Source organism: Meleagris gallopavo, chromosome 14 (assembly GCF_905368555.1).
Source record: "Meleagris gallopavo chromosome 14, MGAL_WU_HG_1.1, whole genome shotgun sequence".
Lineage (NCBI taxonomy): Eukaryota > Metazoa > Chordata > Aves > Galliformes > Phasianidae > Meleagris > Meleagris gallopavo.
In genome coordinates this window covers 2836222-2863764 of record NC_139417.1, presented here as the reverse complement: position 1 = coordinate 2863764, position 27543 = coordinate 2836222, and the positions used below count along the sequence as shown (strand labels likewise).

Below are 27543 nucleotides of genomic sequence, written 5' to 3'. Positions count from 1 at the left end.
GAGCACACTCAGTGTAAGCAGCCATAGGGGTTATGGCCCGTATCTTGCCGTACCACCTCTCCTCTCAGTGTATTTACCTTTAGGGGTGTGCTGTTCGAGGTCCGCCTGATTTAGCAAAGAAAGGTATGTACGGGGTGCAGCATAAACATCCTGAAATGCAGTGAGAGAAATGTGAGAGCAGTTACAGCACAGTGGGAGGCTGGGTTTCTGTGTCAAGACAGAGAGTGAGACAGTGAAACTCACTTTACCAGAACTTTAGGGATAAATGTGACTGTCAGTAACAACCAGAAGAGGCAAACGCTCCTAGAAACTTCAGCCCAATGCACAGAGAAGAAGGGGATTTGCCAGCAGAGCGCAGCCTGAAGTCAACTTAAAATGCGGATGGAGGGTTGATGAGGTAAGCAATCATCAGGGTTGTACTTCCAAACACTTTCTGCAGTCACAACTGCTCTGCCTTGCCTGCCTCACTGGTAACCTAAACACAGCTATGGCAGGAAGACACAGATAGCACTGGCCGTAAGGGAAGCAGAACATCTATGACCAGGAAAAAACCTCAAGGCTTCACTTTGTAAGGGTCAGGGACTTGCACAAAGGCCTCTGACAGAACTGAAGGGCTGGGATGAGTTGGGATGAAAGCTGTGTTTCTGCACACCAGGTGCACCTTGTTTTTATTTCATTTAAGAAGGTCCACGGTAGAAAAAAGAATTGCTCTTTGCACTTACCTCTGAGATGCTGGAGGCTTCTGGAGTGGGGACACCAGAATAATAAGCCTTTTGTCTAACAGCCGAGTACTTTTTTGCCCCCTGGTTGCAGCTATCAGGAAGCAACAACCGCCTTCCTGGTCTGTGGTTCTGGCATGAAGCCTCGCGGCTGGTACTGGGAGGGTTGGGGCTCCTGCCCAGGGAATTCATCAAATCCTTGTTTACTTTATCCATCTTCTTAGGAGAATGACTCTGCAGTGCAATCCTAGGCTTTCTAGAGCAAAAAGACATTGAGCCAGTTAAACACTCCATCCTTGGCACTCCTCCACCCCCTCCCACTGTGCTGGATATTGTGGGCTTGCTAAGATGAGTGGGTAACAAGGTTGGTTCGACTCCCTGCTTGGGTACCAAGTGCTGCCTTCATGATCTGGGGGCCATCAGTCTCACACAGCTGACTGGATGGCTCAGCAACCCTGGGGAAAGTGTTTTATTATGCCAAATGGGTTCTAGAGGGGAAAACCAGCAGCATACACATGAAAAACTGCTTTCCTGAAGCAGCAGGGGCTTCCTGGATCATGGCAGCATTCTAAAGGCTGCCAGGAGGATCTGAGTCAACTGGGACTACAACAGAAGTGCTACTTTTGCTGCACCAAAATCCCTTAAAAACCTTGTCACACTTGACTCCAATGGGAACAGTCCACAGCCTAGATACCAACACAGCTCCCAGATGTGAGGCCTGGCCTTTTCATTTAAATAATTCAGGAGAGATGTTTAAGCATTGCCTGACGAATACTAAAATATAGCCAGAAGCTCCTCTCTCTCTCTCCTGCTGCAGGGGATATTTTTGCTGGTGATCTCAGCTCACAAATAATTCCTATTCTTCCACTCTGGGAGTTGCAAGTCCAGGCAAATATCACAGCTGTATGGCTGTATTTTATAAAAACCTTCATGCTCAGAGAGATACTAATTAAGAGCAGCCCTCAGACTTATGACAGGATGGTAATGCAGCCCTTGATTTTAGACTTCTCTAAACACAGAGGTGACTACAGTCACTAATTAGTAGAGCTAAAGTGACACAAGCCCCTCCAGCCTGCACACACGTGCTGACAGAACGATGTGCACAAACCTGCCAAGCTTTTTCCTATAAATTATGAGTCAAAGCCCTCTGTGGTGTCTCTCAGGGATACCCTGAGTGTGATACGGCTTATTCATTAATTCCTGCTCAGGGCTAGACCCCAGCTCCTCACCCAGCCCTACGTGAGGATGTTTGTGCCCTGCACCCTTCCTAAGACTCATGCATCCACTTCAGTCACTCCTGGAGGCCAAGTCCCTGTAACAGACTGCTAAATGGGGGTCCTCCAGCACAGCTGCAGCTAATCCTTAGAAAGATCCTGCCTGATCTTGTTGGCCACAGCTGGTGCGGTGCCTGTCTGGAGTCTTGATCTCACTTGGAGATTGCAATGAATGGAGTGGAAAACGGTGCCAATCCCACACTCTCTATCAGAAGGGAATTTTTTTCTGAATTTCACCTTGCTGTCTGTCTGCACGAATGACTCAGGTACACACAGCGGAGAAAGCGTTACATGCATGCCTGAGATAAGAGGGAATAACTGTGCGGGTTTATTACTGTAGGTTCAAGCCAGTGCACAATTTTGAGAGGTTGAGTCAAAAAAGAAATCGGATAATAAATCAAGGTTACCATGATGCGAATCCTTTAAGTGACACACAGCAAACAAACAGATTGCAGAGGCCTGGGAGACAAGATCAATAATACTCTCTCCCCTCCTTCAAGCTAGAAAATCTCAAATCTTTCTCCTCCTAGCTTCTCTCTGGCACAAGAACCGCAACTTCAGACCCTGAAGAATGAATTTTCCATGGAGGATTTTGATTTTATTAGTTATTTTATGCTCTGGCCATATCTATTTTAGCAGCCCAGCAGGATTGATTGGTATCGGCCAAGATCCAAGGGTTCCTGACGAATCACTGCTGGGCTCTATCAGGCCGGCTGTTTGGGTACACCAACCAGCAGCAAAGCGGAACAAAGCCCACCTGAGCATCCCTCCTGGGAGAGGGGAGGTGCCAGTGCAACTTGCTGTACTTTGACCTTTTAGAACCTGAATCCACAGCCCATCCAATTCCAAAGCTATCTCCACGAGGAAAGGCTCATCCGAACCTTGAGTCTACTCACCTTTTTGCAAGACTGGCAATCTCTGCCCAGATCCCTGTGTGTTCACTCACACCTCCACACAACCCTTCCTGAATTCTTCTCTCAACAATCAAACAAAACCCTCCTCAGTATCCAGCCCAAAAGCATCCACCACACTCCTGCAGCTGCATAGAGGGAGGGTTGGGTGTTCAGAGCTGCCACCACAAAACTGACGCATCACACCCAAAATAAACAACAAAAGCAAGCCTCCGACATGTTATATGTTACCAAACATGCATATGAGTAAAACAGCTTGTCTGTACGTGATACAGCTTGGGGAGAGATGGAGAACTGCTAAATACAAAGGGAATGCTTCCTTCTGGCCAGCACTCCTTCCAGAGCTCAGCAGGGAAGCTGGTGCTCCCAACCAGCTCTAGGAACGTACTCTGTAGTGGTTTAAAAAACAAGATCCACTCTCTTCTACTCAGCCTAGATGCTGTGTGCAGGGGTCTATTGTGGAGCAACCAGCTCTTCCCTAGCCTCCAGCTCCCCCAGAAGGAAGGGAGAATGTCCTCCCAAATCTTCACCCTAGGGTGGCCCTGGATCCCTGGGCAGAGGGCATGTGGTGTGTTACCAAGGCTGTTGGCAGCCTGAGGGTTCAGACAGACCTGCTACAGCAACCTCAGCCAGTGTGAAACAGTGCTCAGGGTTTTTCTTTGCTGCCCAAGAGATGCTGAAGCAAAGCTGTACAGTGGCACAAGCCGTTTGTATCACACTCAGCTGTGTGCCACCATTGCTTGGAGCACAACCCTCCGGGCAGTCAGGGCTTGAGCTGCCAACAAGAAGAGCTTTAAGCCAACAAACCTTCCAGTTTTAGCCACAGGAAGCCTAGAAAACTTTCCTGCCTGAACTTTCCCATCAGCTCAGTCAGGCCCTCTCACACCTGAAAAATCATCTTTCCTACCTACACAGGTGTGCTGCTCTGTGCTAAATGGAGGCATTTAAACCAGAGCATGTTTTAATGGCACTGCCGGTACGTTAGTGACAGTGTCTGTGTCTCATCGTGGCAAAACTATAATTACAGTTTCTCAGCAAATCCGGGCTTTTACACATCCTCCAAGTCAACCTCCCACGTGTCTTCAACGTCTGGCAGAGCAGTTTGATCCGCTGCCTCTGCGTCTTTCTCTGCTTCGGTCCAAAGCGTCAACAAAACGGACTCAGCCTCTTTCCTTCCAAACAGCGTTCAAAACGGCCTAAAAACTGAGACAGGAGAAAAGGGCTTAAGAACCGAGCCGACCGCTAGGCAAAGCTGCTGACTGACATCCGCCCCTCCGCCTTCCAGCTCACCGAACCCGATCCCGGTTCCGCTCCCCCGGCTCTCTCAGAGCCGACCCGCCGTTCCCGCCTCGCGGAGAGCCGCTGCTGAGCGCTGCTAACCGGCGTCCCGTCGTTAGGGGAGGGGCGGCCGCTACCATCCGTCGGGAGGGGCGCCTCGGGGCCGCCCGGTCCGTGTGAGCTGCGGCTAGGCTGGCGGCGGGGCGGGCGGCATTGAGCCGCTGTGCCACCACGGCTCACCTCGGAGCAGCCACAGAGACACCGGAGAGCCACCGCAGAACACCTCTGCCAGCAACTAGCCGCCGCAGAGCGACCAGAAGGCCTCTATGTCAACAGAGAACCGCTTACGGAGAGCCCTCTGCCACCACAGAACACTTCTGCCAGTGCAGAGCCATCAAGAGCCCCTCTGTCGCCGCAGAACCACTGCACAACCATTGGTGGAGTCACCATAAAGCCACCACAGGGTGCTTCTGCTACCCACAGAGCCAACATAGAGCCACCACAGAGCCCCTCTGCCATCCACAGAGCCAACACAGAGCCTCTCTGCTACCCACAGAGCCTCACTGCAACCACAGAGCCCCCACAGAACCACTGGCAGAGCCATCACAGAACAACTCTGCCACCATACAAGCCACCTTAGAGCCTCACTGCAACCACAGAGCCACCACAGAGCACCTCTGCCACCACACAGCCACCATACAGCCCTGGCTGTCACCGCTGCTCCTACAGAGCCACCTCAGAGCTGCCCCCGATGCTACCACAGAGTGCCCAGCACAGCCATGGAGTGCCACCACCACCACCACCCTACCTCTGAGTCCTCACCATCACCCAAGAACCACCACTACGAAGACACCAGTGTCACCAAAGGGGCATAGCAGCTACTGTCAAGCTACCTCAGGGACACCATTGCCACTACAGAGCTACCACCACCACAGAGTCAGCACAGAGCCACCATTTCTACAGAGCCATTGTAGACCCACTAGCAGAGACCACCTGCCTCCCAGGGGTTATTTCTAGTTGAGCTGATGTACCCATGGACATTCTAGGGCACCACACCTACTGGGGTTGTAACTCCACCTGGAGAACATATGACTAAGTGAGGGGCAGGTGGCACTGGGTTCAGCTGGGAGACACCCAGCAAAGCAAGGGGCTGCAGGGGAAGCATCCTGCTCCCTCCACCCTCAGCCCAAACTCACGAGAGAGGGACAGGTTTGGCTGCTCTGGGGACAAGCGGGGCTCCCCGTGTGGCCCTGTCGGGGGGCAAGAGGGGCTGGGTGGCAGCGGGGCAGGGGGTTGTGCCACCAGGAGGCAGCAGAAGCCAGGATATGAGCACCTCACCGTGGCCGGCATGGGGTTCGTGTCATCCTGAAATTTGCTGGAGAAACCCCCAGGAGTAGGTTTTCCATTATGCCGCTGGCCCCGTGCTTTATTTAATCAAGGCTTTCCTCGATTAAGTGTAATGTGATTATGGTTCTTCCAGGAGGTCCTAGGGGTGGCATTGCAGACTGTGACTCTTGGCCCAGAGGACTCAAAGGGAGAGCTCTACTGTGCTCTCTGGGACAGCCTTGTGCCCCCTGTGGTGGGGGCAAGGTGTGTACAAATTCACAGCAGGCCTTGCTGTCCCCCTGGTTAGCCGTGCTTCATTTCTGACCGAGCTTTCAAAGTATGACACAAAATGCTTCAGTGAGCCAGGAGACGAAAGCGGAGCCGTTTCAATTGGCTGGCCCTTCAGAAACCTGCCAGGCCAGAACTGAAAGCAGACAGGTGTGCGATTGACCATGCTCTCCAGCACTGTGCTGCAGTGAGGTTTCATTTCCTGACCTGCCTTCAAAAGGGCCTCATGGTTCCCTAGAGACCCACTCCCCAGGTTGCAGCAGGGAGCACCCAAACCCTGAGCAGTTGTGGTGGCTGGCATTCAGCACAGCTGCTTGCAGTGCTGCTGAGTGTCTCTGTGCTGTCCCCTCATCTCAGCCTGAGTTTGGATGCTGGCCCCGAAAGTTAGTGCTATCTTCTTTCCAACACTTCTTCCTGCTCCTTTTCTACCATGTGGCTTTTTCTAGCCTACAGACCTCCCGGTACTTACAGCTGATGCTGAGTTCCCAAGAAATTAGTTCTCCAAAAACAGGCTCCTGAGCTCCTGCAGAAGCAGCAGGATTGACCAGGTCAACGACTCACCTAGAACTGGTTCTAGTGCAAAGCTGTTTGGAGAGAAGGAAAACACCGCTCTCTCCATCTGACCAAGAAGACCACTGGGGTGGTGAGGGCGTGAGTGAGGCTTAGCAAAGTCTTGACCCACAGTGAGGGGCAGCTCTTGTCTCCCCCATCAAACCAGTTTCACTTAGGGGATGGTTAGTGTGTGGATTGGCACCAGAAAGGCAAACTGTGACACATGCTAGTGATTTGCTCTTTCTGTGAAGCTCCATTGACAAGAGCCTGGCTCCTCTGCTTTCTGTTATCCATGAGCTTTTGCATCCGCCTTTCTTCCTCTCCCCTTTCAATCCTTTGGCTCTGAAACATTTATTCTAAACCGATAGCTCAGAAAATACCAGGGCAGTGCATTGCACACAAGTTCACTATTACAGGGAGCAGCCTTCCTCTAGTTATGGGAAGAATAACAAAATACCAAAATGCCCAACTCGTGTGGACCTCAGAGATGATGCACTAGTTGTTTCATCACTTGCACCTCTTTGAAGTGGGTGGCAGGCATCTTCAGATTTAGCAGTTTCCATACCTACCCCACACGCATTTTGCTGAAGGTGTAAATGATCCTCCAAACACGAGGCCACTGGAGAATAAGGCCCTAGATTTCTCTGTCTCCACACCTACGTGTGTTCCCACACACAAGAGAGCATTGATTTAGAGTAAAACACCACATGTTGACAATGTGAACTACATTTGACAGAAAAAACCACGAGGAAGTGACAAAGCAGGGAGAGACAGGAGGAGGTCTGGCTGCATCTTCCTTGATGCCTTTCTCCTGAAGATACAGTTTAATTCTGGGAAGGCAACATCAAGTCAGATTCACCTTTATACCCCTGCTACCCGTTGCAGCTCTTTCCGTAACAAGCTGTTGGTTATCTTGTGTTCATGCAGGGTGGAACTGGTGGAGCAGTTCATTCCAGCCAGCTGCAAATTCTTTGCTCTCAGACTCCACTTTTTCCTGCAATCTCAAGAAAAGAATGAGATGTTGACTCTGATAAAGAAATTTCATGTTGGTTAGTATTCTTTCTCATCTCACACTCATGTCCCACCACCAGTCCAGCCAGAAGGCTTCCCAAAGGAAATTCCAAGAAAGGTGCATGGAAAACACAGGGCTGGCCAGGAAGATGGCAGTGAGGGTTGTCAGGACCACACCTGTACAGGAAGAGAATGGTGGTGATGGAGGAGTTAAGCAAGATGAGCTCTCAGCAGTGGTGAGCAAGCCTGTAGTAGGTTATTGTTAGCTGAACTGGCCATAAGCATCTCTAACACAATGCTACTATCTTCTCTGTAGGGCTACAGGAGTGCTTGCAGAAGAAAGGAGGCTGTTGATGGCTGGGACACAAGTCATCCCAGGTAAGAGTAGTGGGTTCTGCCTCATAAGGAAGCCAATATGCCCAGTCTGTACTGGGAAGGATGTAGCCTGAGAGGTGACATTTCCTGGCACTCTTCAGAAATTTCAGAGTTTCACATACAAACACCCTTCAAGCATGCAAAACACAACACTCAGGAGGCTATAGATAGAACTGCTCTCTTCTAGGAAATATACCACCCGCCTCCAGCAAAAACCATCCCAAAAGAACTGCAAGCCATTTCTGAAAGATACTAGCAGTCTTACAACTCAGGCTTTCCCAGACAACATGCAGGGACTGAGGTCCTCAGCCTGCTAACTTTGTGTGTTCAAGGAGGTCAGGAAGATGTGTGTTTTTTCTTGAATAAGATCTGGGAAACGACTTGAAGGTCTGGAAATTTTCTTTCAAGCTTCAGGAGGAACATCAAGATTTTCAGAGAGACAGAGACATCTCTGCTCCCTGCTAGGAGTGATTTGGTGCTGATGGCGGGGTGTGGGGAGCCCTGGTTCAGCTCTGTGTGCTAGAGCAGGCTGGTCAGGCTGAGTGCTCTATCTTCTCTCACCAGGTAAGTGGCCACATCATCTAATTTTGAGTGAAAATGCCATCCTCTGCTGACAACCAGCATTGCTCAATCTAATGGATTCCTATCAAAGCATTTCTTTCAACCAACTGGCGCTTTATCAAGGAATCCCCAACCTGCTTGGATTTTTTCCACTTGAAAGCAAGTGCCAAGAGCTGGAATAGATTCTTATCTGAACAATAACACTACAGAAGCTGTACAGAGCAAGGCTTCAGCCAGTGGGCTGAACAAAATAGATGAGCTGTATCAAAACAGATGTATTTCTTTGCACCAGGCCTTAGAAGAAATCAACAGAAGCAGAGATTAAGGCATGTCAGTGTGCCAGAGTGGCTTTCCACACAAGAGGACAACCCCATATTTTTGGATTTAGAACGACTTCACAACATATCTCCCTGACATTTGTTTGTTGGCTGATTTATTGCACCAAGTGCCAGCCTGACTTCCTGCCATCAGTAACACAGCGCTGTCAATATCTGGGCATTGAAATCATTTGTCTGGCTGGTTCATCTATTCTTGGAGTGCTTTCTCACTTAGAAGTGAACGCTCCCACAAAGAACTGTCTCTAACATACAGAAAAACCATTAAAAACTATTGGTGGAAAGCAATGGTGCGATGGAGTTACTGGTCCCATAGCACCCTCCCATGATGGCCAAAGAGACCAGCCACAGTGATCAGACCCAGTGCCAGCTGCCCCAGCACTGCCACATGCCAGGGGATACTCAGGTCAGTGCTGCTGTAAGCAACTCACGGCAGCCTTACATGAAGTGACATTTCTGGGGTCTCAGCAGGGAAGTGAAGCTTCAGGTTGAGCTCCCTCCACTCAAAGGAAGTGTCACTCTTAAGAGATGCCGATTCTTTTGCCTGAAGTAGGGAACAGAGCTTGAAAATCTGAAAGGAGCCATGGTAATGTCATTGCTTGAGAGAGACATAACTGGGAGAAACTGGGCAATCAAGACAGAAAAAGTACAGCTTCTAAATGTGTATTGCCATCCAGCTAATTCCTGCCTCTCCCCCGATGCCTCCTCTGCTGATGCTCCAGTCCCCACTTCAATACCTGCCAGGTCCTCTTAGAGAGCTGACATTTCCATTCCTGACATTTTCTGCAGCTCCATCTGGGAATTAATGGCCGGATATTAGCAGCGATGGGGCCGTTTATCATAATTAGTCTCATGAAGCTACTAAGCATCCAACTATTTTTCATCAGCACCGAGGAAATAAACTGCAGAATCCAGTAGATGCGACGGACGATTTATTTATTGATTGATTTATTTTGGTCTGTCAGGATGCGGCTTTAAAGTTTGCAGAGATGAGCAATGCTTCTCCAAGGCGATGACGACAGTGAGGCTGCTCGCCTTGGGTGCACAAGTGGCAGGAAAAAGGCTTTGAACCCCTCTGAGACAGTGAGGAGGCATTTGGTACCCTACATCTACTCTGCTGCCATGAAATGACGAGTGGTGACAGGCTGAGCCCTGCCTTGACAAGCCCAGGAGGAGAGACCATGTGATGGCATCAGGAAGGGAAGACATCTCAAGGTGTGCTTTTTTTTCCCCATAGGGAAAGAAAATGCTGAGTAACAGCTGACCCTGCAGAAGACAGGACAGGGACCAACACCTCCAGGACTGTCACGTAGAGGGCCGTGCCAGGTAGTCCTGGCACCATCAGCCACCTGCTTTGGGGGAGATAAGGTTCAGCCTGTGGTACCTCACACCTGTTGTGCTTTCAATCTCAGGCTTTAAAGGCCAGTGGAGTAAATTCCCTGTGTTGCTTTGAGAAACATGTTAGTGCTTGCATTCCTCTCTGGGGACAGCTGCCCAAGTCCTCCACGTGCTATTATTCATCCTGGTGGTTTGCTTTGAGTAAGAAGCCTGTGCTGCTTTCAGTAGCTCTTCCACCAGCTGGAGAGTCTGGATGAGCAACTCGCATGGATGGAATGGGAATAGATGGGATTGCTTTGGATGAGCAGGCTCCATTTCTCTTTTTCCAAGAGAGAAGTGGTGGTTGCAGGGCTGTGGGCAGCTGCTGCCTGCAGTGAGGCACAAAGGGCTCCTGGTGCTCAGCGCTGCTCTTCTGTCTCTGTGAGTCCCACAGAGTCCTGCTCTAACTGCTATACAGCTCAGGGCTCACCTGCACAGCACCTCCTCTTCTCCTACAGGCTAATTATCAAGAGCTTTCTATCCTGAGGTTTGCTATGCAAACATCGAACATTTGTGTTTAAATATTGCATTTTTCTGCTGATGTGAAGCTGGTAATTACAGCCAGATGGGACCTGGCTCCCAGGCAGATGCAGGGCCCAAACACTGCAGGATGGTGGCTTTGTGCAGCCATGTGGCCAACCACCAGCAGGTGTATCAGAGAAGCTGAATGTAATTAAAAACAATGCAAAAAGATGCACATCCTCCAAAAACAACCATGTTATGAACAGCCCAAGTGCCTGGGATGCTGCCCCTCTCCTCACCTCATAGCCCTAACTGAGCTCAGGCATCTGCTGCAGCACAGATAATAGCTGCAACCTGAAGCAGGAGCTCAGTCTAGCTAACCATGAGCAATTTAAGTAGCACTGGTTAAGAAACCCTCGCAGGTGACACATGCAGAGGAGATGACCTACAAGCGCTGCAGCCCTTTCTCTGGAAATCACTCCCTCCCCGTTTCACCTCCACCTCCCCACCAGCCACACTGCTGCTTTTGCAGCAGACATCTGGTACACTCTAGGTGTGCTCTCAAGCCAAGAGGTGCAAAGCCAGAGCCCAATCTCCTGCCCAGACAAACTGATGTTTAATTCCCAAGTGCTGGAATGCATCCTCCTTGGGGTCACAGACAGTGTTACACAGCAACCTGCTCACACACTCAGCTGTGAGACATGTCCAACCACCTGCCTGCCAAACAGGAGCCAGTTGCATGGGAAGGAGAGAGGGAAAGCAGCAGAGAAGAGCAGGAAGTCCAGGAGATGTAACACAAATCATTGTTTTGTGAGAAGAGCTAGAGCCGTAGCAAATACGTACTGTAATCTGAGACAAGTGCTAAGCCCTGATAGGTTTCCTGATAAAATCAGGATCTCTGTTAGTGAGAGGCAGAGAAGAGGAGCAGATAACGGTGAGATAGGAAGCTCTGATACATCCATCAAGCCTGCACCAAAGTTCTTGGATCACATCATCTGTGGCAGACCAACCAGAAGCCTCTGGATGTGATTCATGTTCATGCTGCCCTTACTTCTCTGCTACCATCTCCCTGGTGTAACTCCTAGCAGGGAAGCTGCTTCTCCCTTTTCCTGGGCTGTGTGCACTTCTGATTTCTCAAATCTTCCCCCAAAATTCCAAAAGTAGAGCTTTCCAAAGGAACTCATTTCTGCTAACATGCACCCAAGGAAAGTGCTATCTGCTTGAAAGGGAAGGGAAAAAGGGTAAGGGAAGTGAAAATGAGAAGGGAAGGAAAAAAAGGGAAAGGGAGAAGGGAAGGGGAAAAAGGGAAGGATAGGGACTCATCAGCTCTCTTCTTTCTGCACCCAATTTGGCATGCCATTACCTACTTGTGTTTATGTAGTAACCTTATCCAACGCCACGTGGGTCTACGGAGGCTGTGTTGTACTGCTATTGCCTTCATGAATAATGGATCCCCTTCTACCTTCCCTCTCCTCTTCCCTGTTAGATCCCATTTCATGTTGGGCACATCTGGTATGTTTACTGCATCTCTGGGGTTGCTCTGAGCTCTCTGATTCTCAGCTCCAGTTCCCTCCACTTCCCAGGTGCATATGATATGCAACAAGGTACCAGGAAAAATTGGAGAGGTTATTAGCAGTGGCATGTGCAACATCTACTTCTTGGGTTCTTTAAGGTATTTCTATTGCTTCCAGTCAGGCTGTGAAGCTTCTCATGCCAGGGCCCTGGCCCTTTTAATACTTATGGCCCTAGCCAGCTTTAGCCAGCTGTCCCCTTGTGCTTGGCTCTGCCTGCCACGTTCAGATGCTGTGGGACTGTGCCCTGACTGAGGGGCACTGCCTTGACTGGGATTACCTGTGCTCGTGGCTGGCCTGGTAGGGAGCTGCAGCTTCTTGCTTCTCCTTGAAGCCTGTAAGTTTCTCTTCTGGACTTTCACATTGTAAAGGCAAAAATGTATAGCTGCAGGAACAAGATACCCACCATTCTGGTTCTAAAAAGTTAAGTGTCTATGGCTGAAAGAAGCACAGGCACATTGCTATGAGTTTTAGGGCCAGAAAAATGCAGGGGATGACTTAAACAATGCAGTCTGGAGAATTTCTTTCTCCTCATCCCTGGAAATCCCTGGATTTATTCAGTTTTACATGGTAAAGGCCAGTATTTCTGTCTTATTCTTCTCCAGAAGCCCCAGGCCCAACAGTGAGTGCTTTAGCAGGAAATATGCTATGTCATTTAGTAGCATCATGGGTGTCTCTTCACCTGCTGCAGTGCCACTTTGACCCAGTGTGAGGACTCTGTTGAGTTCAGCTACATCTCTTTAGAGTGACTTTGTAGAATACGTAGGTATGAAGAGTCATCAGAGTTGTTTGCTGACCCCAGTTCAGTCCAGCTCTCTTTCTCCTCCAGTCTGAATGCTGCAGGCTCTGAGAAGCTCCAAGCTTCCAAGCCCTTATGTGGAACTATATTACCATTATGTTTTCTTCTGCCAACCTCAACAGCTCAGTCTCTGTAATCTTTGCTATCCTCACCTCAGGTTGCTGTCCCTGCAGATCTACTCCCTTTGGAGGCATCCTTGAAAACATCCCATATTGGCTGATACTTCCAGAAAAACCTGTGAAGGTCTGAAAATCATAGCCAAAGGACAGTAGAAAAAAAACTGCAAGCAAAAGTGTGAACTGGGCTCACGAGGGCTGTTCCATCTGGATGGTTAGTTCCCATGGCCAACTGAGGTGCTGCAGATTTACGGCTAACCCATCTTCAATCCCAGCCCAACCCCAGCTTGTCCAGAGTCTGGATCACACAGCAAGCACCGAAACGTGGCTGCCAGCAGTAGTGCTACAAGAGGTCAGTCTTTGGATCCAACCCAAGATGGTGAAGATATTCTGAAATAGGATTGGAAAAGTCAGTTTATTCACATCTTCTGACAAAACCCAAGCTGCTCTTGCTGTGCTTATCTTACTACAGCAGGTTTCACCTCCAAACACCCAAAGTAGCCTTTGAGTTTGCAGAATAAAACTAAAACAAGACCCCATTGTCACAGGCTCAGTAGAATCAGTATGGGTTGCTCAGCATTTCTCACTACAGCACAAATTTTTCAGTGGCTCCCCAACTTCAATGCTTTTCACTGAGTTTTCTCTGTAGACCATCTAACTAAATTTGGGAGAAATACAAAATGTCTGTATAGGTTATAAAGTTTGGCCATTACAGAACGAAACATGGACACGTGCACATGCAGATTGCTCAAAGACCAAGATGGTTGCAGCATGAGAAACACAGGGTCGAAGTCATCTGCACAGACCTTACTTTTTTTTTTTTTTTTTTAATGCACAGATTTTTAATTTTAATGTTAATTACACAACAGAGCTATTTCCTAGAGGACCCTGGTTCATCCTGCTCGCAGGACATGTGCTGAACAAACATTCTCACAATACTTTGTTTCCACGGCATTGTTCAGAGCAGGGAGCCTCAGGCAGGGCTTACTGCACGTTATTCAATCTCTGCTAAGAAGGTAAAATTATTAGTCTCCTAAAGAGCTTCTCGATCGAGCTCACTGTAATAGCTGAATGCTTCAAAACTGGTAATGATTTTGGCTTTGCAACACCCTTGTCATAGATAGGTCTCTGCTGTGGCTGTTTTATAGAGGAGACGCTTGAGCCCAAGGGGGTTAAAAAGAAGAGATTTTAGGGCGTGCTTAAAGAGGGGTATGCTGAGGGTGCCCAGCCTTTCTAAAAGCCAGATGTCCAATGACAGAACATGGAAGTCATCCTACCCAGCCTTGGTGCACCCACCAGCACCAGCTTGTTTCCTACAGGATACAAGAAGGAGGCATCAATCATTCAAAAAATAAAGCAAGCAACTCTGGGGTCAAGCCCAGACAGAGAGGTAGCACCAAGCATCTGGCATGTGTCCTGGCTGCAGGACCAGAGCCGTGTCCATTCATCACACAGGTGGTGGCTAATTCCTGCTACCCACAGCTGCTTTTATAATCCCAGGCAGCACTGACTTTCTTGTCTGTAGTCCAAGAAACCTTTTGTCATCGGACTAGAGACCACCACAGAGTTCTCTTTTCCTGACTGCCCCTAGGAAGGGCATTTGGCTTTTGTTTGGGTGAATGCTTTCCTGATTTGGGATGGGAGTTGGGGAACATGACACGTGTTTCAGGAGTTAAATCCACTGCAAGAACAGAAAGGATCTTCATCCCCAAGAAGCTGATCCATAGTGACAAGCAGGGAAAAAGGGAAAAAAAAAAATTAAAGAAAAAAAGGAAGGAAGTTGGACAGAAAACTGCAAGGAGCAGACCAAAAGCAGGGCTGAGAGTGGAGCTTTCCCTCCCTCCCTCCCTCCTCCCAGCCCTCCCTCCGCTGAGCACAGGCTGCAGGGCCCTGGGAGGCCCCTAATCTACTTTGTGGTACAAAAGGCCCTGTCTGCTGGCTTTCCTTTTCTTTTTCCCTCTGTAAAGATAAAGTGGGGATCAGTTTCCAGGCAAGGAAGGGACAGAACAAGAGCCAAAGTGACCCTGCAGAGCATCCAAGGGGATGCAAGGACAGAAGTGTGACCTTCAGGTGGGTTGGAGATGTTGGGGACATGGGATCTTTGGGGTCATCATGATCCTTCCTTAGGTGTTTGAGTTATTGAAACTTACTTAACAGTTCTAGTTTAAAGAGAGGCTGCTCCTGAGCATCCCTGCTCTCCTGCTCAGTACCTTTCTACCAAATACTACCCAAGCTTTTCTGGAATGCTTGCCTCTCACTCACTCCTATGCATGCATCCTCCATCATTTTATACAGCTTTTCTGCCTCTCATGTACTCTTTCCACCACCCTGAGCAGCGATGCAACTAGAGAACAAAAACCCTTGCAGACTCTGTTTCACAAGTCCGGTAGTGAAATAGGATCTCTGGCCTCTTCCCGACCAAGAAGAATTTTTCTGCACAGATTCTTTGTGGAAATTCATCCTACCTGCCCAGAAAAATTAACAATTTTCTGCTTCTACTGGAAATATCGCAGGCCTCCTAGGGCTTCATTTAGCTTTTTGTGCCTTTAGCTAATTGGTGGTTGATAATCATCTGCAACTGCTACAGCAAAGTTCACCTTCTCCTCAGTCATGTCCAGCTGATACACTCCCTGTCTATCACAAAAAGCCCTGCATGTACTCTTGCATTTCATGCTGTTGGATTTCAGCTTCATTCTGCACCTCCTGTTCAAGGTTGTCTGCTGCTTACAGCCAGCTCTCCCTTTATCCTCTGCATTCAGAGTGCCTCCTCTTTGGCGTCATCAGCTGGCTTAGCCTGAGCGCTTCCACTGCTCATGACAACATCATTCATGGAGAGAATAAACAAGATCGATCCCAGGATCGATTCCAGAGAAACTCCAGTGGTGAACTCTGTCTAGTCCACTACATCAAGGTACAGCTTCTGTACCTGTCTTCTACTTCTTACCTCATCTTCAGTTTAATTAGTCATTTCTCTGTTACTACATAAAGCACAGCTTGCTGCATTTGTTTAGAAATTTTCCTAGACAAAAGAATTAGTTACCAGAGATGAGCAGGCTGTGTCTTGGTTGAACGCTTTCTGTGAACCCAGCTGGGTTTAGCTGGGTTTCCTCCAGCTGTTTAGCCACTCTGCACTGCTGTCCCTAGCACAGCATTTCTCTTGTCAGCAGAAATGCTAGGAGAGGACACTGATTTGGATGGGACTGAGGATCCTGCAGCTGAACTCCTCTCTGTCAACACAGTACCATCACATCCCACATCCAGCCATCACTAGGGGTTTGGGACACATTAATGCTTTGCATTAGCTTTGTAGAGACATGCAAGGGCAGCATAGCCCTTCTTCTTCTGGCCTTCAGGCATTGATGTTCCCATTGCAATCCGAGCTTGTCAGATGCTCTGTGAGCAGAGGGGCCTATGCTGGAACTGGGAGCCACCACCTTTCTTTTGGGTGTCAAATAATAAGCCATACCCTAATTAAATTCTTAAGCCCTCACTCTCAGGCTGCTACAAAAACCAGACCCACCGGGGAAATGGGGACAAGGGTGTAAACCAGGCAAGGGGGAGGGCTGGGCACTGCGTGTCGTAGGGGGGATGGCCGCCATGCTGTGACCTGCAGCAGGCCTGGGCCTGGTTCTGCACAGACACCGCCAGCACCAAGGCCCACGCGGAGCTCCGGCCTCCCTCGATCTCACCACAGTCTCCGTCTTGCCGTGGAAATAAATTGCCTCGGATTCCTGCAACTCAGGCAGAAAACCCGGGCCCCTTGCTGATAAAACCAGGCGGCCTGGACAGCGTTGCCGTGGCAACCGGCACTTTCTTCCCCATCCTTTTGTTCGGCCTCAGCCCCGGACTTTTGTACCCAGCAGTAATGGGGCCAGGCTCTTGGGATGTTTACAGGGTGAGGTGAGAGGAATTTCATTCAGCCGCGCTGTGCTTGGCCCGTCTCCTTCCGCAGGGCGAGCGTGGAATGTTATTGACCGGGGCCCCATGCAGCGACCGAGGCACTGAAGAAAGCACTTTAGACTTTTGGGCAAAGAAAAGAAATTCCTGCCCTTCCCCATGCAAACATACCTCAACTCCCCAAAAAGCGCCTTTTGTTCCCTTATTCCTCTTTTTTTCACCCACTCCTGCCTCCAGCTGCACACTAAACCCTCCCTCGCTCCTCGCTGGCCACACAAAGGGTCACCAGAGCACCAGTGCCCAGAACCAGCCCTAGGCCAGCAGCAAGCACGGTGCTGAGTTTTGGGAAGGGTTAAGCCCACCAGGACCCACTGCCTGCTGAGAGCACAAAAGGCTGCCCCTACATCCAATATTGGAGCTCCCAGGGACACCACTGAGGAATTCCCATTAGTTCGTGTTTGGGGAAAGCCTTCTGTCAAACACCAATTTGCTTTTCTCCTGCCAGGCACTGGCAGAGCTGTGGCAGCCTCCCAGCCTGGTGCTGCAGGGCAGGAGCCACAGAGGTGCTGTCTGAGCTGTGCTTTGCTTTTGTTTCATCCCCTAGCAGCAGAAAGCTCCCCAGAAAACCTGTGACCAGAGTCATGGTGGGTTAATCAGTGCAGCTCGCCCTTAGCATGGCTCTCTTCCTTCCTTCAGATCTCATAATGCCTCAGGAGAAGGCAAATCATAGAATCTTAGGCTCATAGAATCGTTAAGACTGTAAAGACCACAAGGTCATCATGTCTAACCGTCCACCCGTGCCTGTGACCTTTCTAGACTATGTCACTCAGTGTGACATCTGTTGTTTTCTTGAGCACCTCTATGGACGGTGACTCCACCTCTTCCCTGGGCAGCCTGTTCCAATGCCTGACCGCTCTCTCTGAGAATAAATTTTTCCTAATATCCAATCTGAGCCTCCCCTGACAAGTGCTGGGTTTGGGTGAAGGGCTTTGAGGACCCACTGCTGGCAAGGCCATGGCATTTCCAATATCTCCTTCCCTGCACTGCTCCATTTGTTGTGTTCAGAGCAGAGAGATGGAAACTATTCCCCTTGCAGCAAGAAACAAGTAGTGAGTTTTGTCAGTTCTGAGGAGGAGATGAACAGAAAACAAAGCCGAAGGGTCACGTTTGGCTGCAAGGGCACAAGAATGAGTCCTATGGGACTGGGCACCTTGCTCCTGATCAGGGAAAGCAAGTGATCTGCAGCTCTCAGCAGCCCCAATGCCTTAGAATCATAGAATCCTAAAAGCTGGAAAGACCACCAACATCATCCAGTCCAACCATCAACCCATGCCTGTGACTGCTCTAGACCATGTCACTCAATGTCACATCCCCAAGTTTCTTGATCATCTCCAGAGATAGTGACTCCACCACTTCCCTGGGCAGACTGTTCCAAGGGTTGACCATTTTCTGAGATGAAATTTTTTCTAATATCCAACCCGAACCTCTCTTGGCAGATTTTAAGGCCATCGTCTCTTGTCCTTGTGTCTGGTGAGAGATGCTGGTGGCTTTCCTTCACCCCTGGATACACCTTTTGGAGTTATTCTGTCCCTGCTACTTTACTGGGAGTCTGATTAGAGGGAGGAACCAACCCCATGGATTTGCCCTTCACCTGCAAATAGGTGGAGGAAAAAGATTCGGACACCCGTGTTCATAGCACTTGTTTTTGAGTCTCCTTCTCATCCATCATGTCTAATTAAAAAGAAATAAATAAATCAGCAATGGATTCAAAAAGTAATTAGTGAGCGGGGCAGAGGAGAGGAGAGACGGCACAGATGAAGGAGAACCACAGACACCTTCTCCTGGGACTATAGCCAAGGAAAGCTGAAGCCCAGGGCGAGCACAATTGCCTCTTGGCAAAGGACTGTTGCGTTGGCACCATTTCAATGCTGCTTGCCTCGAAGGCATGAAAACCCATCTATAAAGGATGCTGGGAACCAAGTGGAAACAAAACACACACCAGCCATGAATAATGGGGCAAATGTGTCAATGCAAACAGAAACATGCTGCAACCCTTCCCTTAGCCCAGTCTTTGCAAACTCTTTCTGAAAGCTTCTGTTAAGGTGAGCCCTCCTGGGTCACAGTCAAGCAGAGTATGTCCACAGACATAATCAGGTTACCCGAGGGTTTAGTTTCCAAGTGCTGGTCCCCTTTCAAAAGGCCAGTGTGGCAAATTCCATCATGGGAGCCCAAGCTTTTGCATATAGCTTCTGAGTACCTCCCCTGAGACTGAAGCCACACTGAAAGAGTCCCTTTTCTTGCACCCCTAAGGAGAATTAGGGCTCACATTACCTGGGTTTTCATCCTTGAAGGAGGGCTCAGGGGAAGGGAAGGGGAAACAGACACAAGCATCTGGATCTCTGTTAGGGAGTGGATGTGAAGAAACAGGGAGTGAATTTCAAGAAGTAACTGCTGATGGAAACAGGACTCTTGGAGGAGCTGAGGCAGTGATCCTACACACAAGAGATGTATTATGTTGGAGAAGGTTTTGAAACATGGGGAAAATTGCCAGTGCCATCAGGCATGTGGCTTCACAAGCACCTTTGCAACCCAGTAGCAGAACAGGAGCCAGGGCAATGATAGAGAAAAAGATGCCATCTTCCCTTTTCCTCCATGCACACCAGTGACTCAAGCTCCTTCTGATGTCCTGGGCACGGCTGTCGGGAAATGCATAAAGAAAAGAGCTCCAGAACATTACCACCAATACATCACCTATTGGCAACATCCTTCATCAGCTATTCAAAGAGATGCCCAAAAAGCCCATGCTTCTCTCCTGCATGAGCTTTGATACAGACCGGGATAACATGTGGCTGTCCAGCTGCCTTGGCTGGGCAGGCTGAAAAATATCAATTGGGGGCCAATTCCAGCTCTCTCAGCCTCAGGTTTCCTCCCCAGGGAAAGAATGCTCTGTGGCACTGCTCTTGGGATGTACAGCAAGGCAAGGCTGTCACAGCCCTATGGAAAAGACCCTCTCCAGACCCAGCCCAGACTCTCTGGGGATCTCACGGGCTGCTCCTCAAGGCATCCGTCATGAAGAGGCAGAGTTACCAGCCCTGTTTCTAACCTCACCTTGGAGGAAGCAGTTTTCTTTCTCTATACTTTTCCACGTTCAGCAGGCTCTGGTCGTGGTCCCAGTGAGAGAGAGGTGATGCAGCAGCTCAAACGATGCCTTTCTTCAAAGGCAAAGCTTTCCACTGTGGCTAACGCCAAACTGCTGAACGTTAAGAGAGGGAATGGTGGCAGGATGGAATATAAGTTGTGCCAGTGATGTCTCATCAGGCCAACACGAGCTTCACCTGTCAGGCAAAACAAGAGGCAGCTAATAGGCTTTAGGACACACAAAGCAGCAGGAAACCCATTTTTCTCAAAACGCCCACATGCCATACTGATGTAGCCTTGGGTTTTTTTCAGCTTTGTGTTGGAGGAAACAAAAGCAATTCCCTTCTGCAGCCCATCTGAACGAGAAAAGCGAGATTCAGTGGGGGTGCCTGGGGAGGCTGGTGTTATCACAGAGCCTGGTGGCGACGGAGTGGGGAAGAAACCAGCGTGGGCCCAGTGTTGTGCTAAATTTTGTGCTGTCGTGGATGTCTCAGGCTGAGACACGAAGCTGGGACGTGGTTGTGTTGTCTCTTGCTTTTGCCCAAGCATGCGCAGGGCAGTTCTGCGCGGGGTTCACTGAAGGTGTTAAATGCAGCCAGAGCTATGGCACCTGCAGCTCTGCTGGAGTGCAGTGGGTTTTTCTGCTTTTAGATACGAAGCACAGAGAGATCCGTAAGTCAGAGGCTTCAGCACAAAACTATTTCCTTGGGATCACTGCTGGCAGAGAGAAACAGAGAGATCTTATCAGAAATTCTCTGCTAAAATACAATCCATATCCTCAATCTTCAGATCGATGCAAGAAAAAAAATCCATGCAATGATTTTTTTCCAGTACTGCAGAGTGCTCCAGGAGACGATTCAATAGCAGCAGCTCTGCCCTCCAAGTGCTGTGTTTGTGCCTTGCCCTGCTGGGCACAGCTGCCCGGGGGTACAGCCACTGCCCCAGAGCTGGGCACGCATTTCTTTGATGGGCAACACGCTCTGTGAGCACTACTGGTGTAGGCAAGTTGTTGTTATTGCTGTTAATGTAACATACTTGAAGACGAAGCAGGAGCAGTGTGAGCCCTCCAGCAGGTGATGCACTGCGTGTTCAGAACCTACACTTCATCCATGTCCTCTGGGCTATTGTCCAGCACATCACCTCCAAGCTGGCTTTCTCTACCAGCAGCAGAATCACACAGAATCACACAGAATGGGCAGGGTTGGAAGGGACTTCAAGGATCACGAATCTCCAACCCCCCTGCCACATGCAGGGCCACCAACCTCCACATTTAATACCAGCCCAGGCTGCCCAGGGCCCCATCCAATCTGACCTCGAACACCTCCAGGGACGGGGCATCCACAGCCTCTCCGGGCAGCCTGTTCTGGTACCAGCTCGGACCCTGAAATCACAAGAGATCAGTGATAATAAAGGCAGCAAATCCCCCTTTTTGCTTTAAGCTCAGCCTTGTGCTGCAGACAACACGGCGCATCGCTTCCACCGCCATCCATCAAGGACAGCTGATCGCAGCCTCCGACAAAGCCCATCATTTCAGCCGCGTGCTTCCATCGCCTCCAAATCAGCGGCTGATGATACACAGAAGTGCTGCAATAAATGTTTATGGCAGCGCTCCTGCGTCTTCTCAGCCTTTAATTTCAACGGGTTGCTGTTGATCAGCATGTTGAGCAGCACCCGTTTGCATCATTACTGCTGTATGCAAACAACTTGTGCCGGGACTGGCTCCAGCCCCGCTGCCGTGTGGATCTCTGCTCGTTAGAGGTGCTCACAAATATCATCTTATAACTCATGGAAACAAATGGTTTCCTCCGGCCTCGAGCCAGTGTCCTGTGCTGAACAAAGAGCATACACTATGTATGTATTTATACGTAGATAAATGCCCTGGGTAGATTTTATTAAAACATTTACCCACTTCGGTGCTCCTGGGCAAGCTCACGCCATCAGTTTTCAGCTCTGCACTGGCTGTGAAAGGCAGCAATTAAACATTCCCCTAAAGCAGCACGAGGCTGTGTCTCTGCCAGCAGAGCACGGAGCAGGCACATTGAGCAGAGAAGCCAACAGTCTGAGGGCATTCCCCTACCTGAAGGAAGCATTGCAACAGCAAAAAGATGCTGCTGAGGTGCACCTGCTGGTGCAAGATTCCGTGCAAACAGCCATACCACTCTTGTTTTGGACCCAGCAAGCCCAGCTGCAAAGACCAGAGTTCCTTCTCTATGGAGAAATACGATTGCTTTCTTCTGCTGTGCGATGCTTTAGGCATTTGGGGCCCTGCAGCACCTGCTCCTCACTGGGCATCTCCATCTTGCAGACCCCTCAGGCATAGAGCTGGGAATCCCAGCTCCTCGTGGAGGTTTCTTTGAGGAGCAGCCCCTGAGGTCTCCAAAAGGGCTCAGATAGGGTCTGCAGAGGGTCTTTTCCATTGGATTTTGGAAAATGGTCTATGCATGGAGCCCCAGGCAGAGGTGAGCCTGGCTGCCTCGGGCACTTCACAGCCATGCACAGCACTGCACATCCCGTGATGGGCTGAGATCCCAGTCCTGGCTGTGTCTGGTGTCCCACTATGAATGAGGCCAGGCTGGTGGGCCAATGCACAGCCGAGGCGCGTGATTTGTAGTAACCCCAAAACTGTGCGGGTGGCTCAGAGAGAAGCTTCACATGGAAGTGGAGCAGGAGGGAGGGCCAGGTAGACCTGTCCTCCCACTGCCAGGCTCAGATAGAAGAAAAATGCCACAGGAGTTGGGCAAGGGAGGAACCAGTGGTTTTGCTCTGCAGCTCGCTGCACGCGTCCCTGCAGAGGCAGACACAGCCCATGGCGCTGGGAGGAAAGGAGCAGGAGAAAGGCTCAGGAACAGCACGAGCCCTGTGAAGGGGCAGCAAGGAAGAAGAGCTGGGGCTCTGCTTGCTGCGGAGATGAAGTTCACAGCTCGGTTGTCAGCAAGGCAAGGAGAAAGGGGGGCTTCCTGGGAGAGGGATGGAGCCGGCGAGTGCAGGTCGTTAGCCTTCTGCTCACATCGGCGAGGGAAAGCGGTTTCATTTGCTGGCCTGATTGGACTGATGAGATTTCCATATTCTTCATTAAGGGGCTGCCAGCAAGCGTGGCTGGCCTGCCATTTCCCATTACTCACAGCCTATCCATTATGCAAAAGGAGAAGGGAAGAGGAACGAGACAGGAGCCCAGATAGAGGCTGCAAGAATCCTGCCATCCTCAGTGGCACAGGATGCTTGGCGCATGCTGACGCCTTTCTTACCTCCCCTGCCCCTGCTTCTGCGGCTCTCCAGGACCTCCTGGGGCCGAGGCTTAGCACCGCCTCCCCCTCCATCCCTCCTCATCCATCCCCAGGGGCACAGCTTGCCGTGGTGCCATTTGATGGAGCTGCACGCGGGCCCAAGGCGGGGATGTGCATCACTCCTGCCTGACCTCAGCTGTCACCCAAGGCTCTTATCTCTGCAGGGCACAATAGCTCCCAACCTGCCTCCCCTCCAGCCACCTCTCCCCTTCCCACTCAGTATGACAGTGAGTGGCCTGTGACCCCTGGGGACACAGTGATGCTCCTTGATTATCACAGAATCATTATGTGTTGGCAAAGATTTCTACAGATTACCAGGTCTACCCATCCACCCATGCTCACCTGCCCCCTAAGCCATGTACCTTAATGCCACACTGATGTATTGCTTTAACACCTCCAGGAACAGCGAATCCACCACAGGTGACACAACAAGTGTCCCTGTCCCTCCCACACATGCAATGAGACCTCACCAACGGGACCACACATACCTTAGCTTTAGGGTGGGAGGTCTCTGCTGGGGGGCTGCAGGGAGGGGAGGGTTAATTGCCCACCCCAGATGCCATCATTAGGTGCTCATTAGCAGCGTGGGGCACCCAGTGCCTTCCTCCCTGGCCAAGCTCCAGCCTGGCAGTAGAAGCTGCTGAGCAAATGCAATTACAGCAAACAACAGCCACACGCACAAGCGCTGCAATCCACACCTGGCACTAATTAACTTAATTAGCCCTTAATGAGCTACACTGGTCGGAAGGCCTATTTTTACTTAATTATCCCCTAATGTGCTTGGCAAAAAGTGGGAGCTCTGATGGATGGAGAGGCATTGCCTGACTCCCTGTGCTCCAGCAAGATGCTCCATAATCCCGTGCCCCCAGCCAGCAGGGCTGCCTGTTACTGGGATGGGAGAGGATGGAATGGAATGGAATGGAATGGAATGGAATGGAATGGAATGGAATGGAATGGAATGGGGGTGAGGGGCTGCTTAGTGCCCCATCCGCACCAATCTGGCAAATAGGGTGGTAGGGGCCATTGCTGCCTCGGGGTCCTTATGTGACTGTCCCCATTGAGACTGGATGCAGGGACAGAGAGAATAGGAAATGGGAAACTCCAGGCTTGGCTGGAGTTTTGTACTCTCTGGGGCCTGGCAAATGTTGCTCCTGGGAGTGTGTGACCCTTTGGGGGCACAGGGATGCTGGGCTTCCTGCTCCATTGCATTCCTGGGTTCTGGGGAACAGAGCTCATGGTGGCTATCCCATTACCCCAGTAAGCACACCCATTGCAGCAACCTACTGCTCCCATTTGGGGCTGCTGCCTCTGAGCCTCCCCATGGCAGTCCCTGCTTTGTCACCCTCATGCCATCGCTTTGGTAGGATGACATCCCTGTCTTAAAGCTACTTTAACAGGGGTTTATTTCTCATTTCTTCCTCCTTAAGCTCGTGCTGCCCAAAGCTCAGCAAAGCAGGCTGTGCCCCAAACAGAACAGCACATCCCCAGCTACCAGGACTGCTGTCTCCCTGATGGGGAGCACACACACACTGGGAGGGCTGAGGAGTGGTGTCAGGGTACAGCAGAGGGACACTGTCCCCAGGGAGCATGACATCCACCAGGCAGCAGCCCCATTCCCATTGGGCATCCCATCCCCGAGGGTGTCTTTTCCCAACCTGAGGGTGACAAAGCCACCCTGCTGGCAAGCACCGGGTGCCACAGTGACATTCCCAAAGCCACCGTATGAGTGGGGACCTGCAGGGCACTGCTTGGGGCCGCATCCTGCAGCATCCCTTGGGGGAAAGCCCCCGGGCCTCCCACCCGGGCTTTGTGTTTATTTCCTAATCTCTCATTTGAAATGGATATTGGGGAGGGAGGGGGGAAGAGATAAATTAGCCCCATTCTTCTGGGAAGAATAAAGCGACCCTGCGAGGCGAGGCATTGTTGGCCAAGGGGACAAATGCTAATTTCTCCTTCCCTCCACCAAACGCCGGAGCGAGAAATGCAAATACCGCTGGCAGAGGGCTGCAGATAAAAGTCTGGGTGTCTGCGTGCGCTCACGCAGATGGGTTTGAGTGCCGCGATAAGCTGGCAAACAAGGTAATTAAAATAATTAAAATGCTAAACAAAGGGGAGGATGGAGGCGAGCGGTACAAAGGGCTGGGAGGAGCGCGAAGCCGGGCGGATCCGCACGGGTTTGGCAAACCTCGCCGGGTTGGAGCACACGGCCCCGACACAGGCAGGGAAATGGCTGTTCCCAACCTCCCTTTTCCGAACCACATAGATTCGATTTGAACTACTGAAAGTGGAGGGTTTTGTTGTTGTTGTCGTGTTGCAGGCTGAGGGAAATGCTCGACCAAAGGAAAGTTTGATTTAAAAGGGGATATGGAGCTGCTGGGATGGCACTTCCCATTGGGAGCAGCACCGGTGTGCGGGGCTGCAGTGGGGATGTGGCACCCACACAGGGAGCAGCCCGTCCTGGCTCTGCCTTTGCTTCCTATTGTGCCATCAGCCTTTGTGGCTCCTGGTGCTGTCCCCAGGCCTGGCACAAGGACGGGGCTTGAGCACTGCGTCACCTGTGTGCAGCGTGCAATGGGGACGTCCCTGCTGGGCCGCAAGGTGCAATGTGCAACAAGGACAGCCTGGCTGGGTGCATGCATGCGTGCACCATAAGGTGCAGCAGGGACGCTCCTGCTCAGCTGCGCTGCTCCGTGCCAGGATTTGGGCACCCTGGGGAAGCCCCCCGTTTCCAGCCCTGCCCATGGCCACGTTCCCAGCACCAGGAGCCGAGCACAGTGCAGAGATGGAGCTGCAGAGCAGGGGAGCAGCACTCCTGGCATTGTGCCCGTGGTGGTCGGAGGCTGGCAGACAGCTCTTTAACACAAGCAGCCGAGCTGTTAGCTTTTCCCTTAGGGCCACCATCCCTTTCGCTTCTCAAATACCAGATTACAGCCTACATTTAATTCCAATGCCGTGGGGAGGAGGATGGCAGGGGAAGGGCAGCTTCGGTTTGAGTTAGCTGCATTGAATGAGCGGCAGAGAGATACGGGGGTCCACCAAAACACTCCATTTTGGGGGAATGTCTGCGGGGAAAGTGAGCCTGGAGGAGCCAAGGCTGCCCTCCAGCAGGTCCCAAGTCCCTTAGGGACACGGTCTCATCCCCCAGAAGGATTTACAGCACAGGTGGCACAGCATCCCCGAGTGGATGCAGAGCCCTTAAGGTGCAGGGAGGAGGGGTCAGCTGGCTCCGAGCAGCAGCCCCACACTGCAGGGCTGAGATAGCAGGCAAGGCGATGAGGCGAGCGGCGCTGACAGGCAGAAGCAGCGAGCGCGCGTAATTGCAGGCTTTCACCGACAGCAAAACAGCCCTTTAATAACCACTAAGGAGCGCGGGGAGAACAATCGTCTGCAAAGGGAAACAAACAGAGATTTATTGTAATGATTGTTTTTCCACAGCTGCTCGATCCCCAGCACCGTGGGGCAATGGGGGGCACCGTGGGGCACTGCAGAGCTCCTGTGGGATGCAGAAGGAGCATGGATTCCCTGCGGGTTTTCACTTTTCTCCCCATCCCTGCTATCCCAGCAGCTCCCGATGGGGAGGATGGGGATGTCAGAGCCGCCCCTGGCCCCAGGCAGGGCACAACAGGTGAGCGCAGCCACCCGCCCGCCCCCGGCTCATCCTGTGCTTCTGACCAATGTGACTCGCATGTGTAATTCATTTTTAAAAGGGGCTTCTTGCTTCCCTCCCTCCCCTCTGCCTGCTGGATTTTCCAAGGAGAGGGAAGGGGAGAGGGGTATGAATAAAATATCACCGTGACAGCTTTTATATATATCCATGAACCCAGGCTGTGAGCTTCATTTTTAAATAAGGAGCTCGACGCCGTTCCCAGGGGGCCGGGAGAGCGCCGGGCCCAAAACAGAGGCGTATTTTCCTCTCCCGTCGCATCAGCTCGGAGCTGGGTTAATTACGCCTCTCTGTCCTGATTTAAGTACGGGAGCTTATTCAGTACAACTGTTCCTTTATTAATGATTTGCAACCCAATTTTAACCGGAGGAAGCCAGCAAAGAAGGAGGGGGGTGGGAGGGGGGGGAAAGGGAACCTTTTTGCCAGCGCACTCCGCTTGCTGCTGCATTTACATAACTTCAAAGTGATGCATTTTTTAAGCCAACCTATTTCTCGGCACAGCTGGACCGTATGGGCAGGCACAGGGCTGCCCTGCTGCGATGGGATATGCTCCTGGGGCTGTTCCTCCCACTGGGGCGTCACAGAGGGCCGTGGCACAGAGCATC

At 50.9% G+C, this 27543-nt stretch overlaps 1 protein-coding gene and 1 long non-coding RNA gene across 7 annotated transcripts in view; one reads left to right on the top strand and one right to left on the bottom strand.

The window, feature by feature from the left end:
- DNAH1 (dynein axonemal heavy chain 1) overlaps positions 1-4333 on the bottom strand; it is an 85062-nt gene extending 80729 nt beyond the window's left edge. For both annotated transcript variants that reach the window (XM_085235795.1, XM_085235794.1), the window contains exons 1-4: positions 4195-4333; positions 3930-4107; positions 723-975; positions 78-150 (exon numbers count right to left, since the gene is read on the bottom strand). In XM_085235795.1, coding sequence (XP_085091921.1) covers positions 78-150; positions 723-935 — 286 coding nt within the window. In that variant the 5' untranslated portion in view covers positions 936-975; positions 3930-4107; positions 4195-4333. The remainder of the gene's footprint in view (positions 1-77; positions 151-722; positions 976-3929; positions 4108-4194) is intronic.
- Positions 114-27155, top strand: LOC116217153 (uncharacterized). Of its 5 annotated transcripts, none has more exons than XR_014886359.1 (5): positions 114-397; positions 7676-7737; positions 8299-9845; positions 12997-13307; positions 26710-27155. It is a non-coding gene; the product is annotated as an uncharacterized LOC116217153 (long non-coding RNA). The 5 variants fall into 5 exon arrangements; XR_014886360.1 differs by lacking the exon at positions 26710-27155 and adding an exon at positions 20303-26701; XR_014886358.1 differs by lacking the exon at positions 26710-27155 and adding an exon at positions 18349-26701.
- Positions 27156-27543: the final 388 nt, after the last annotated feature.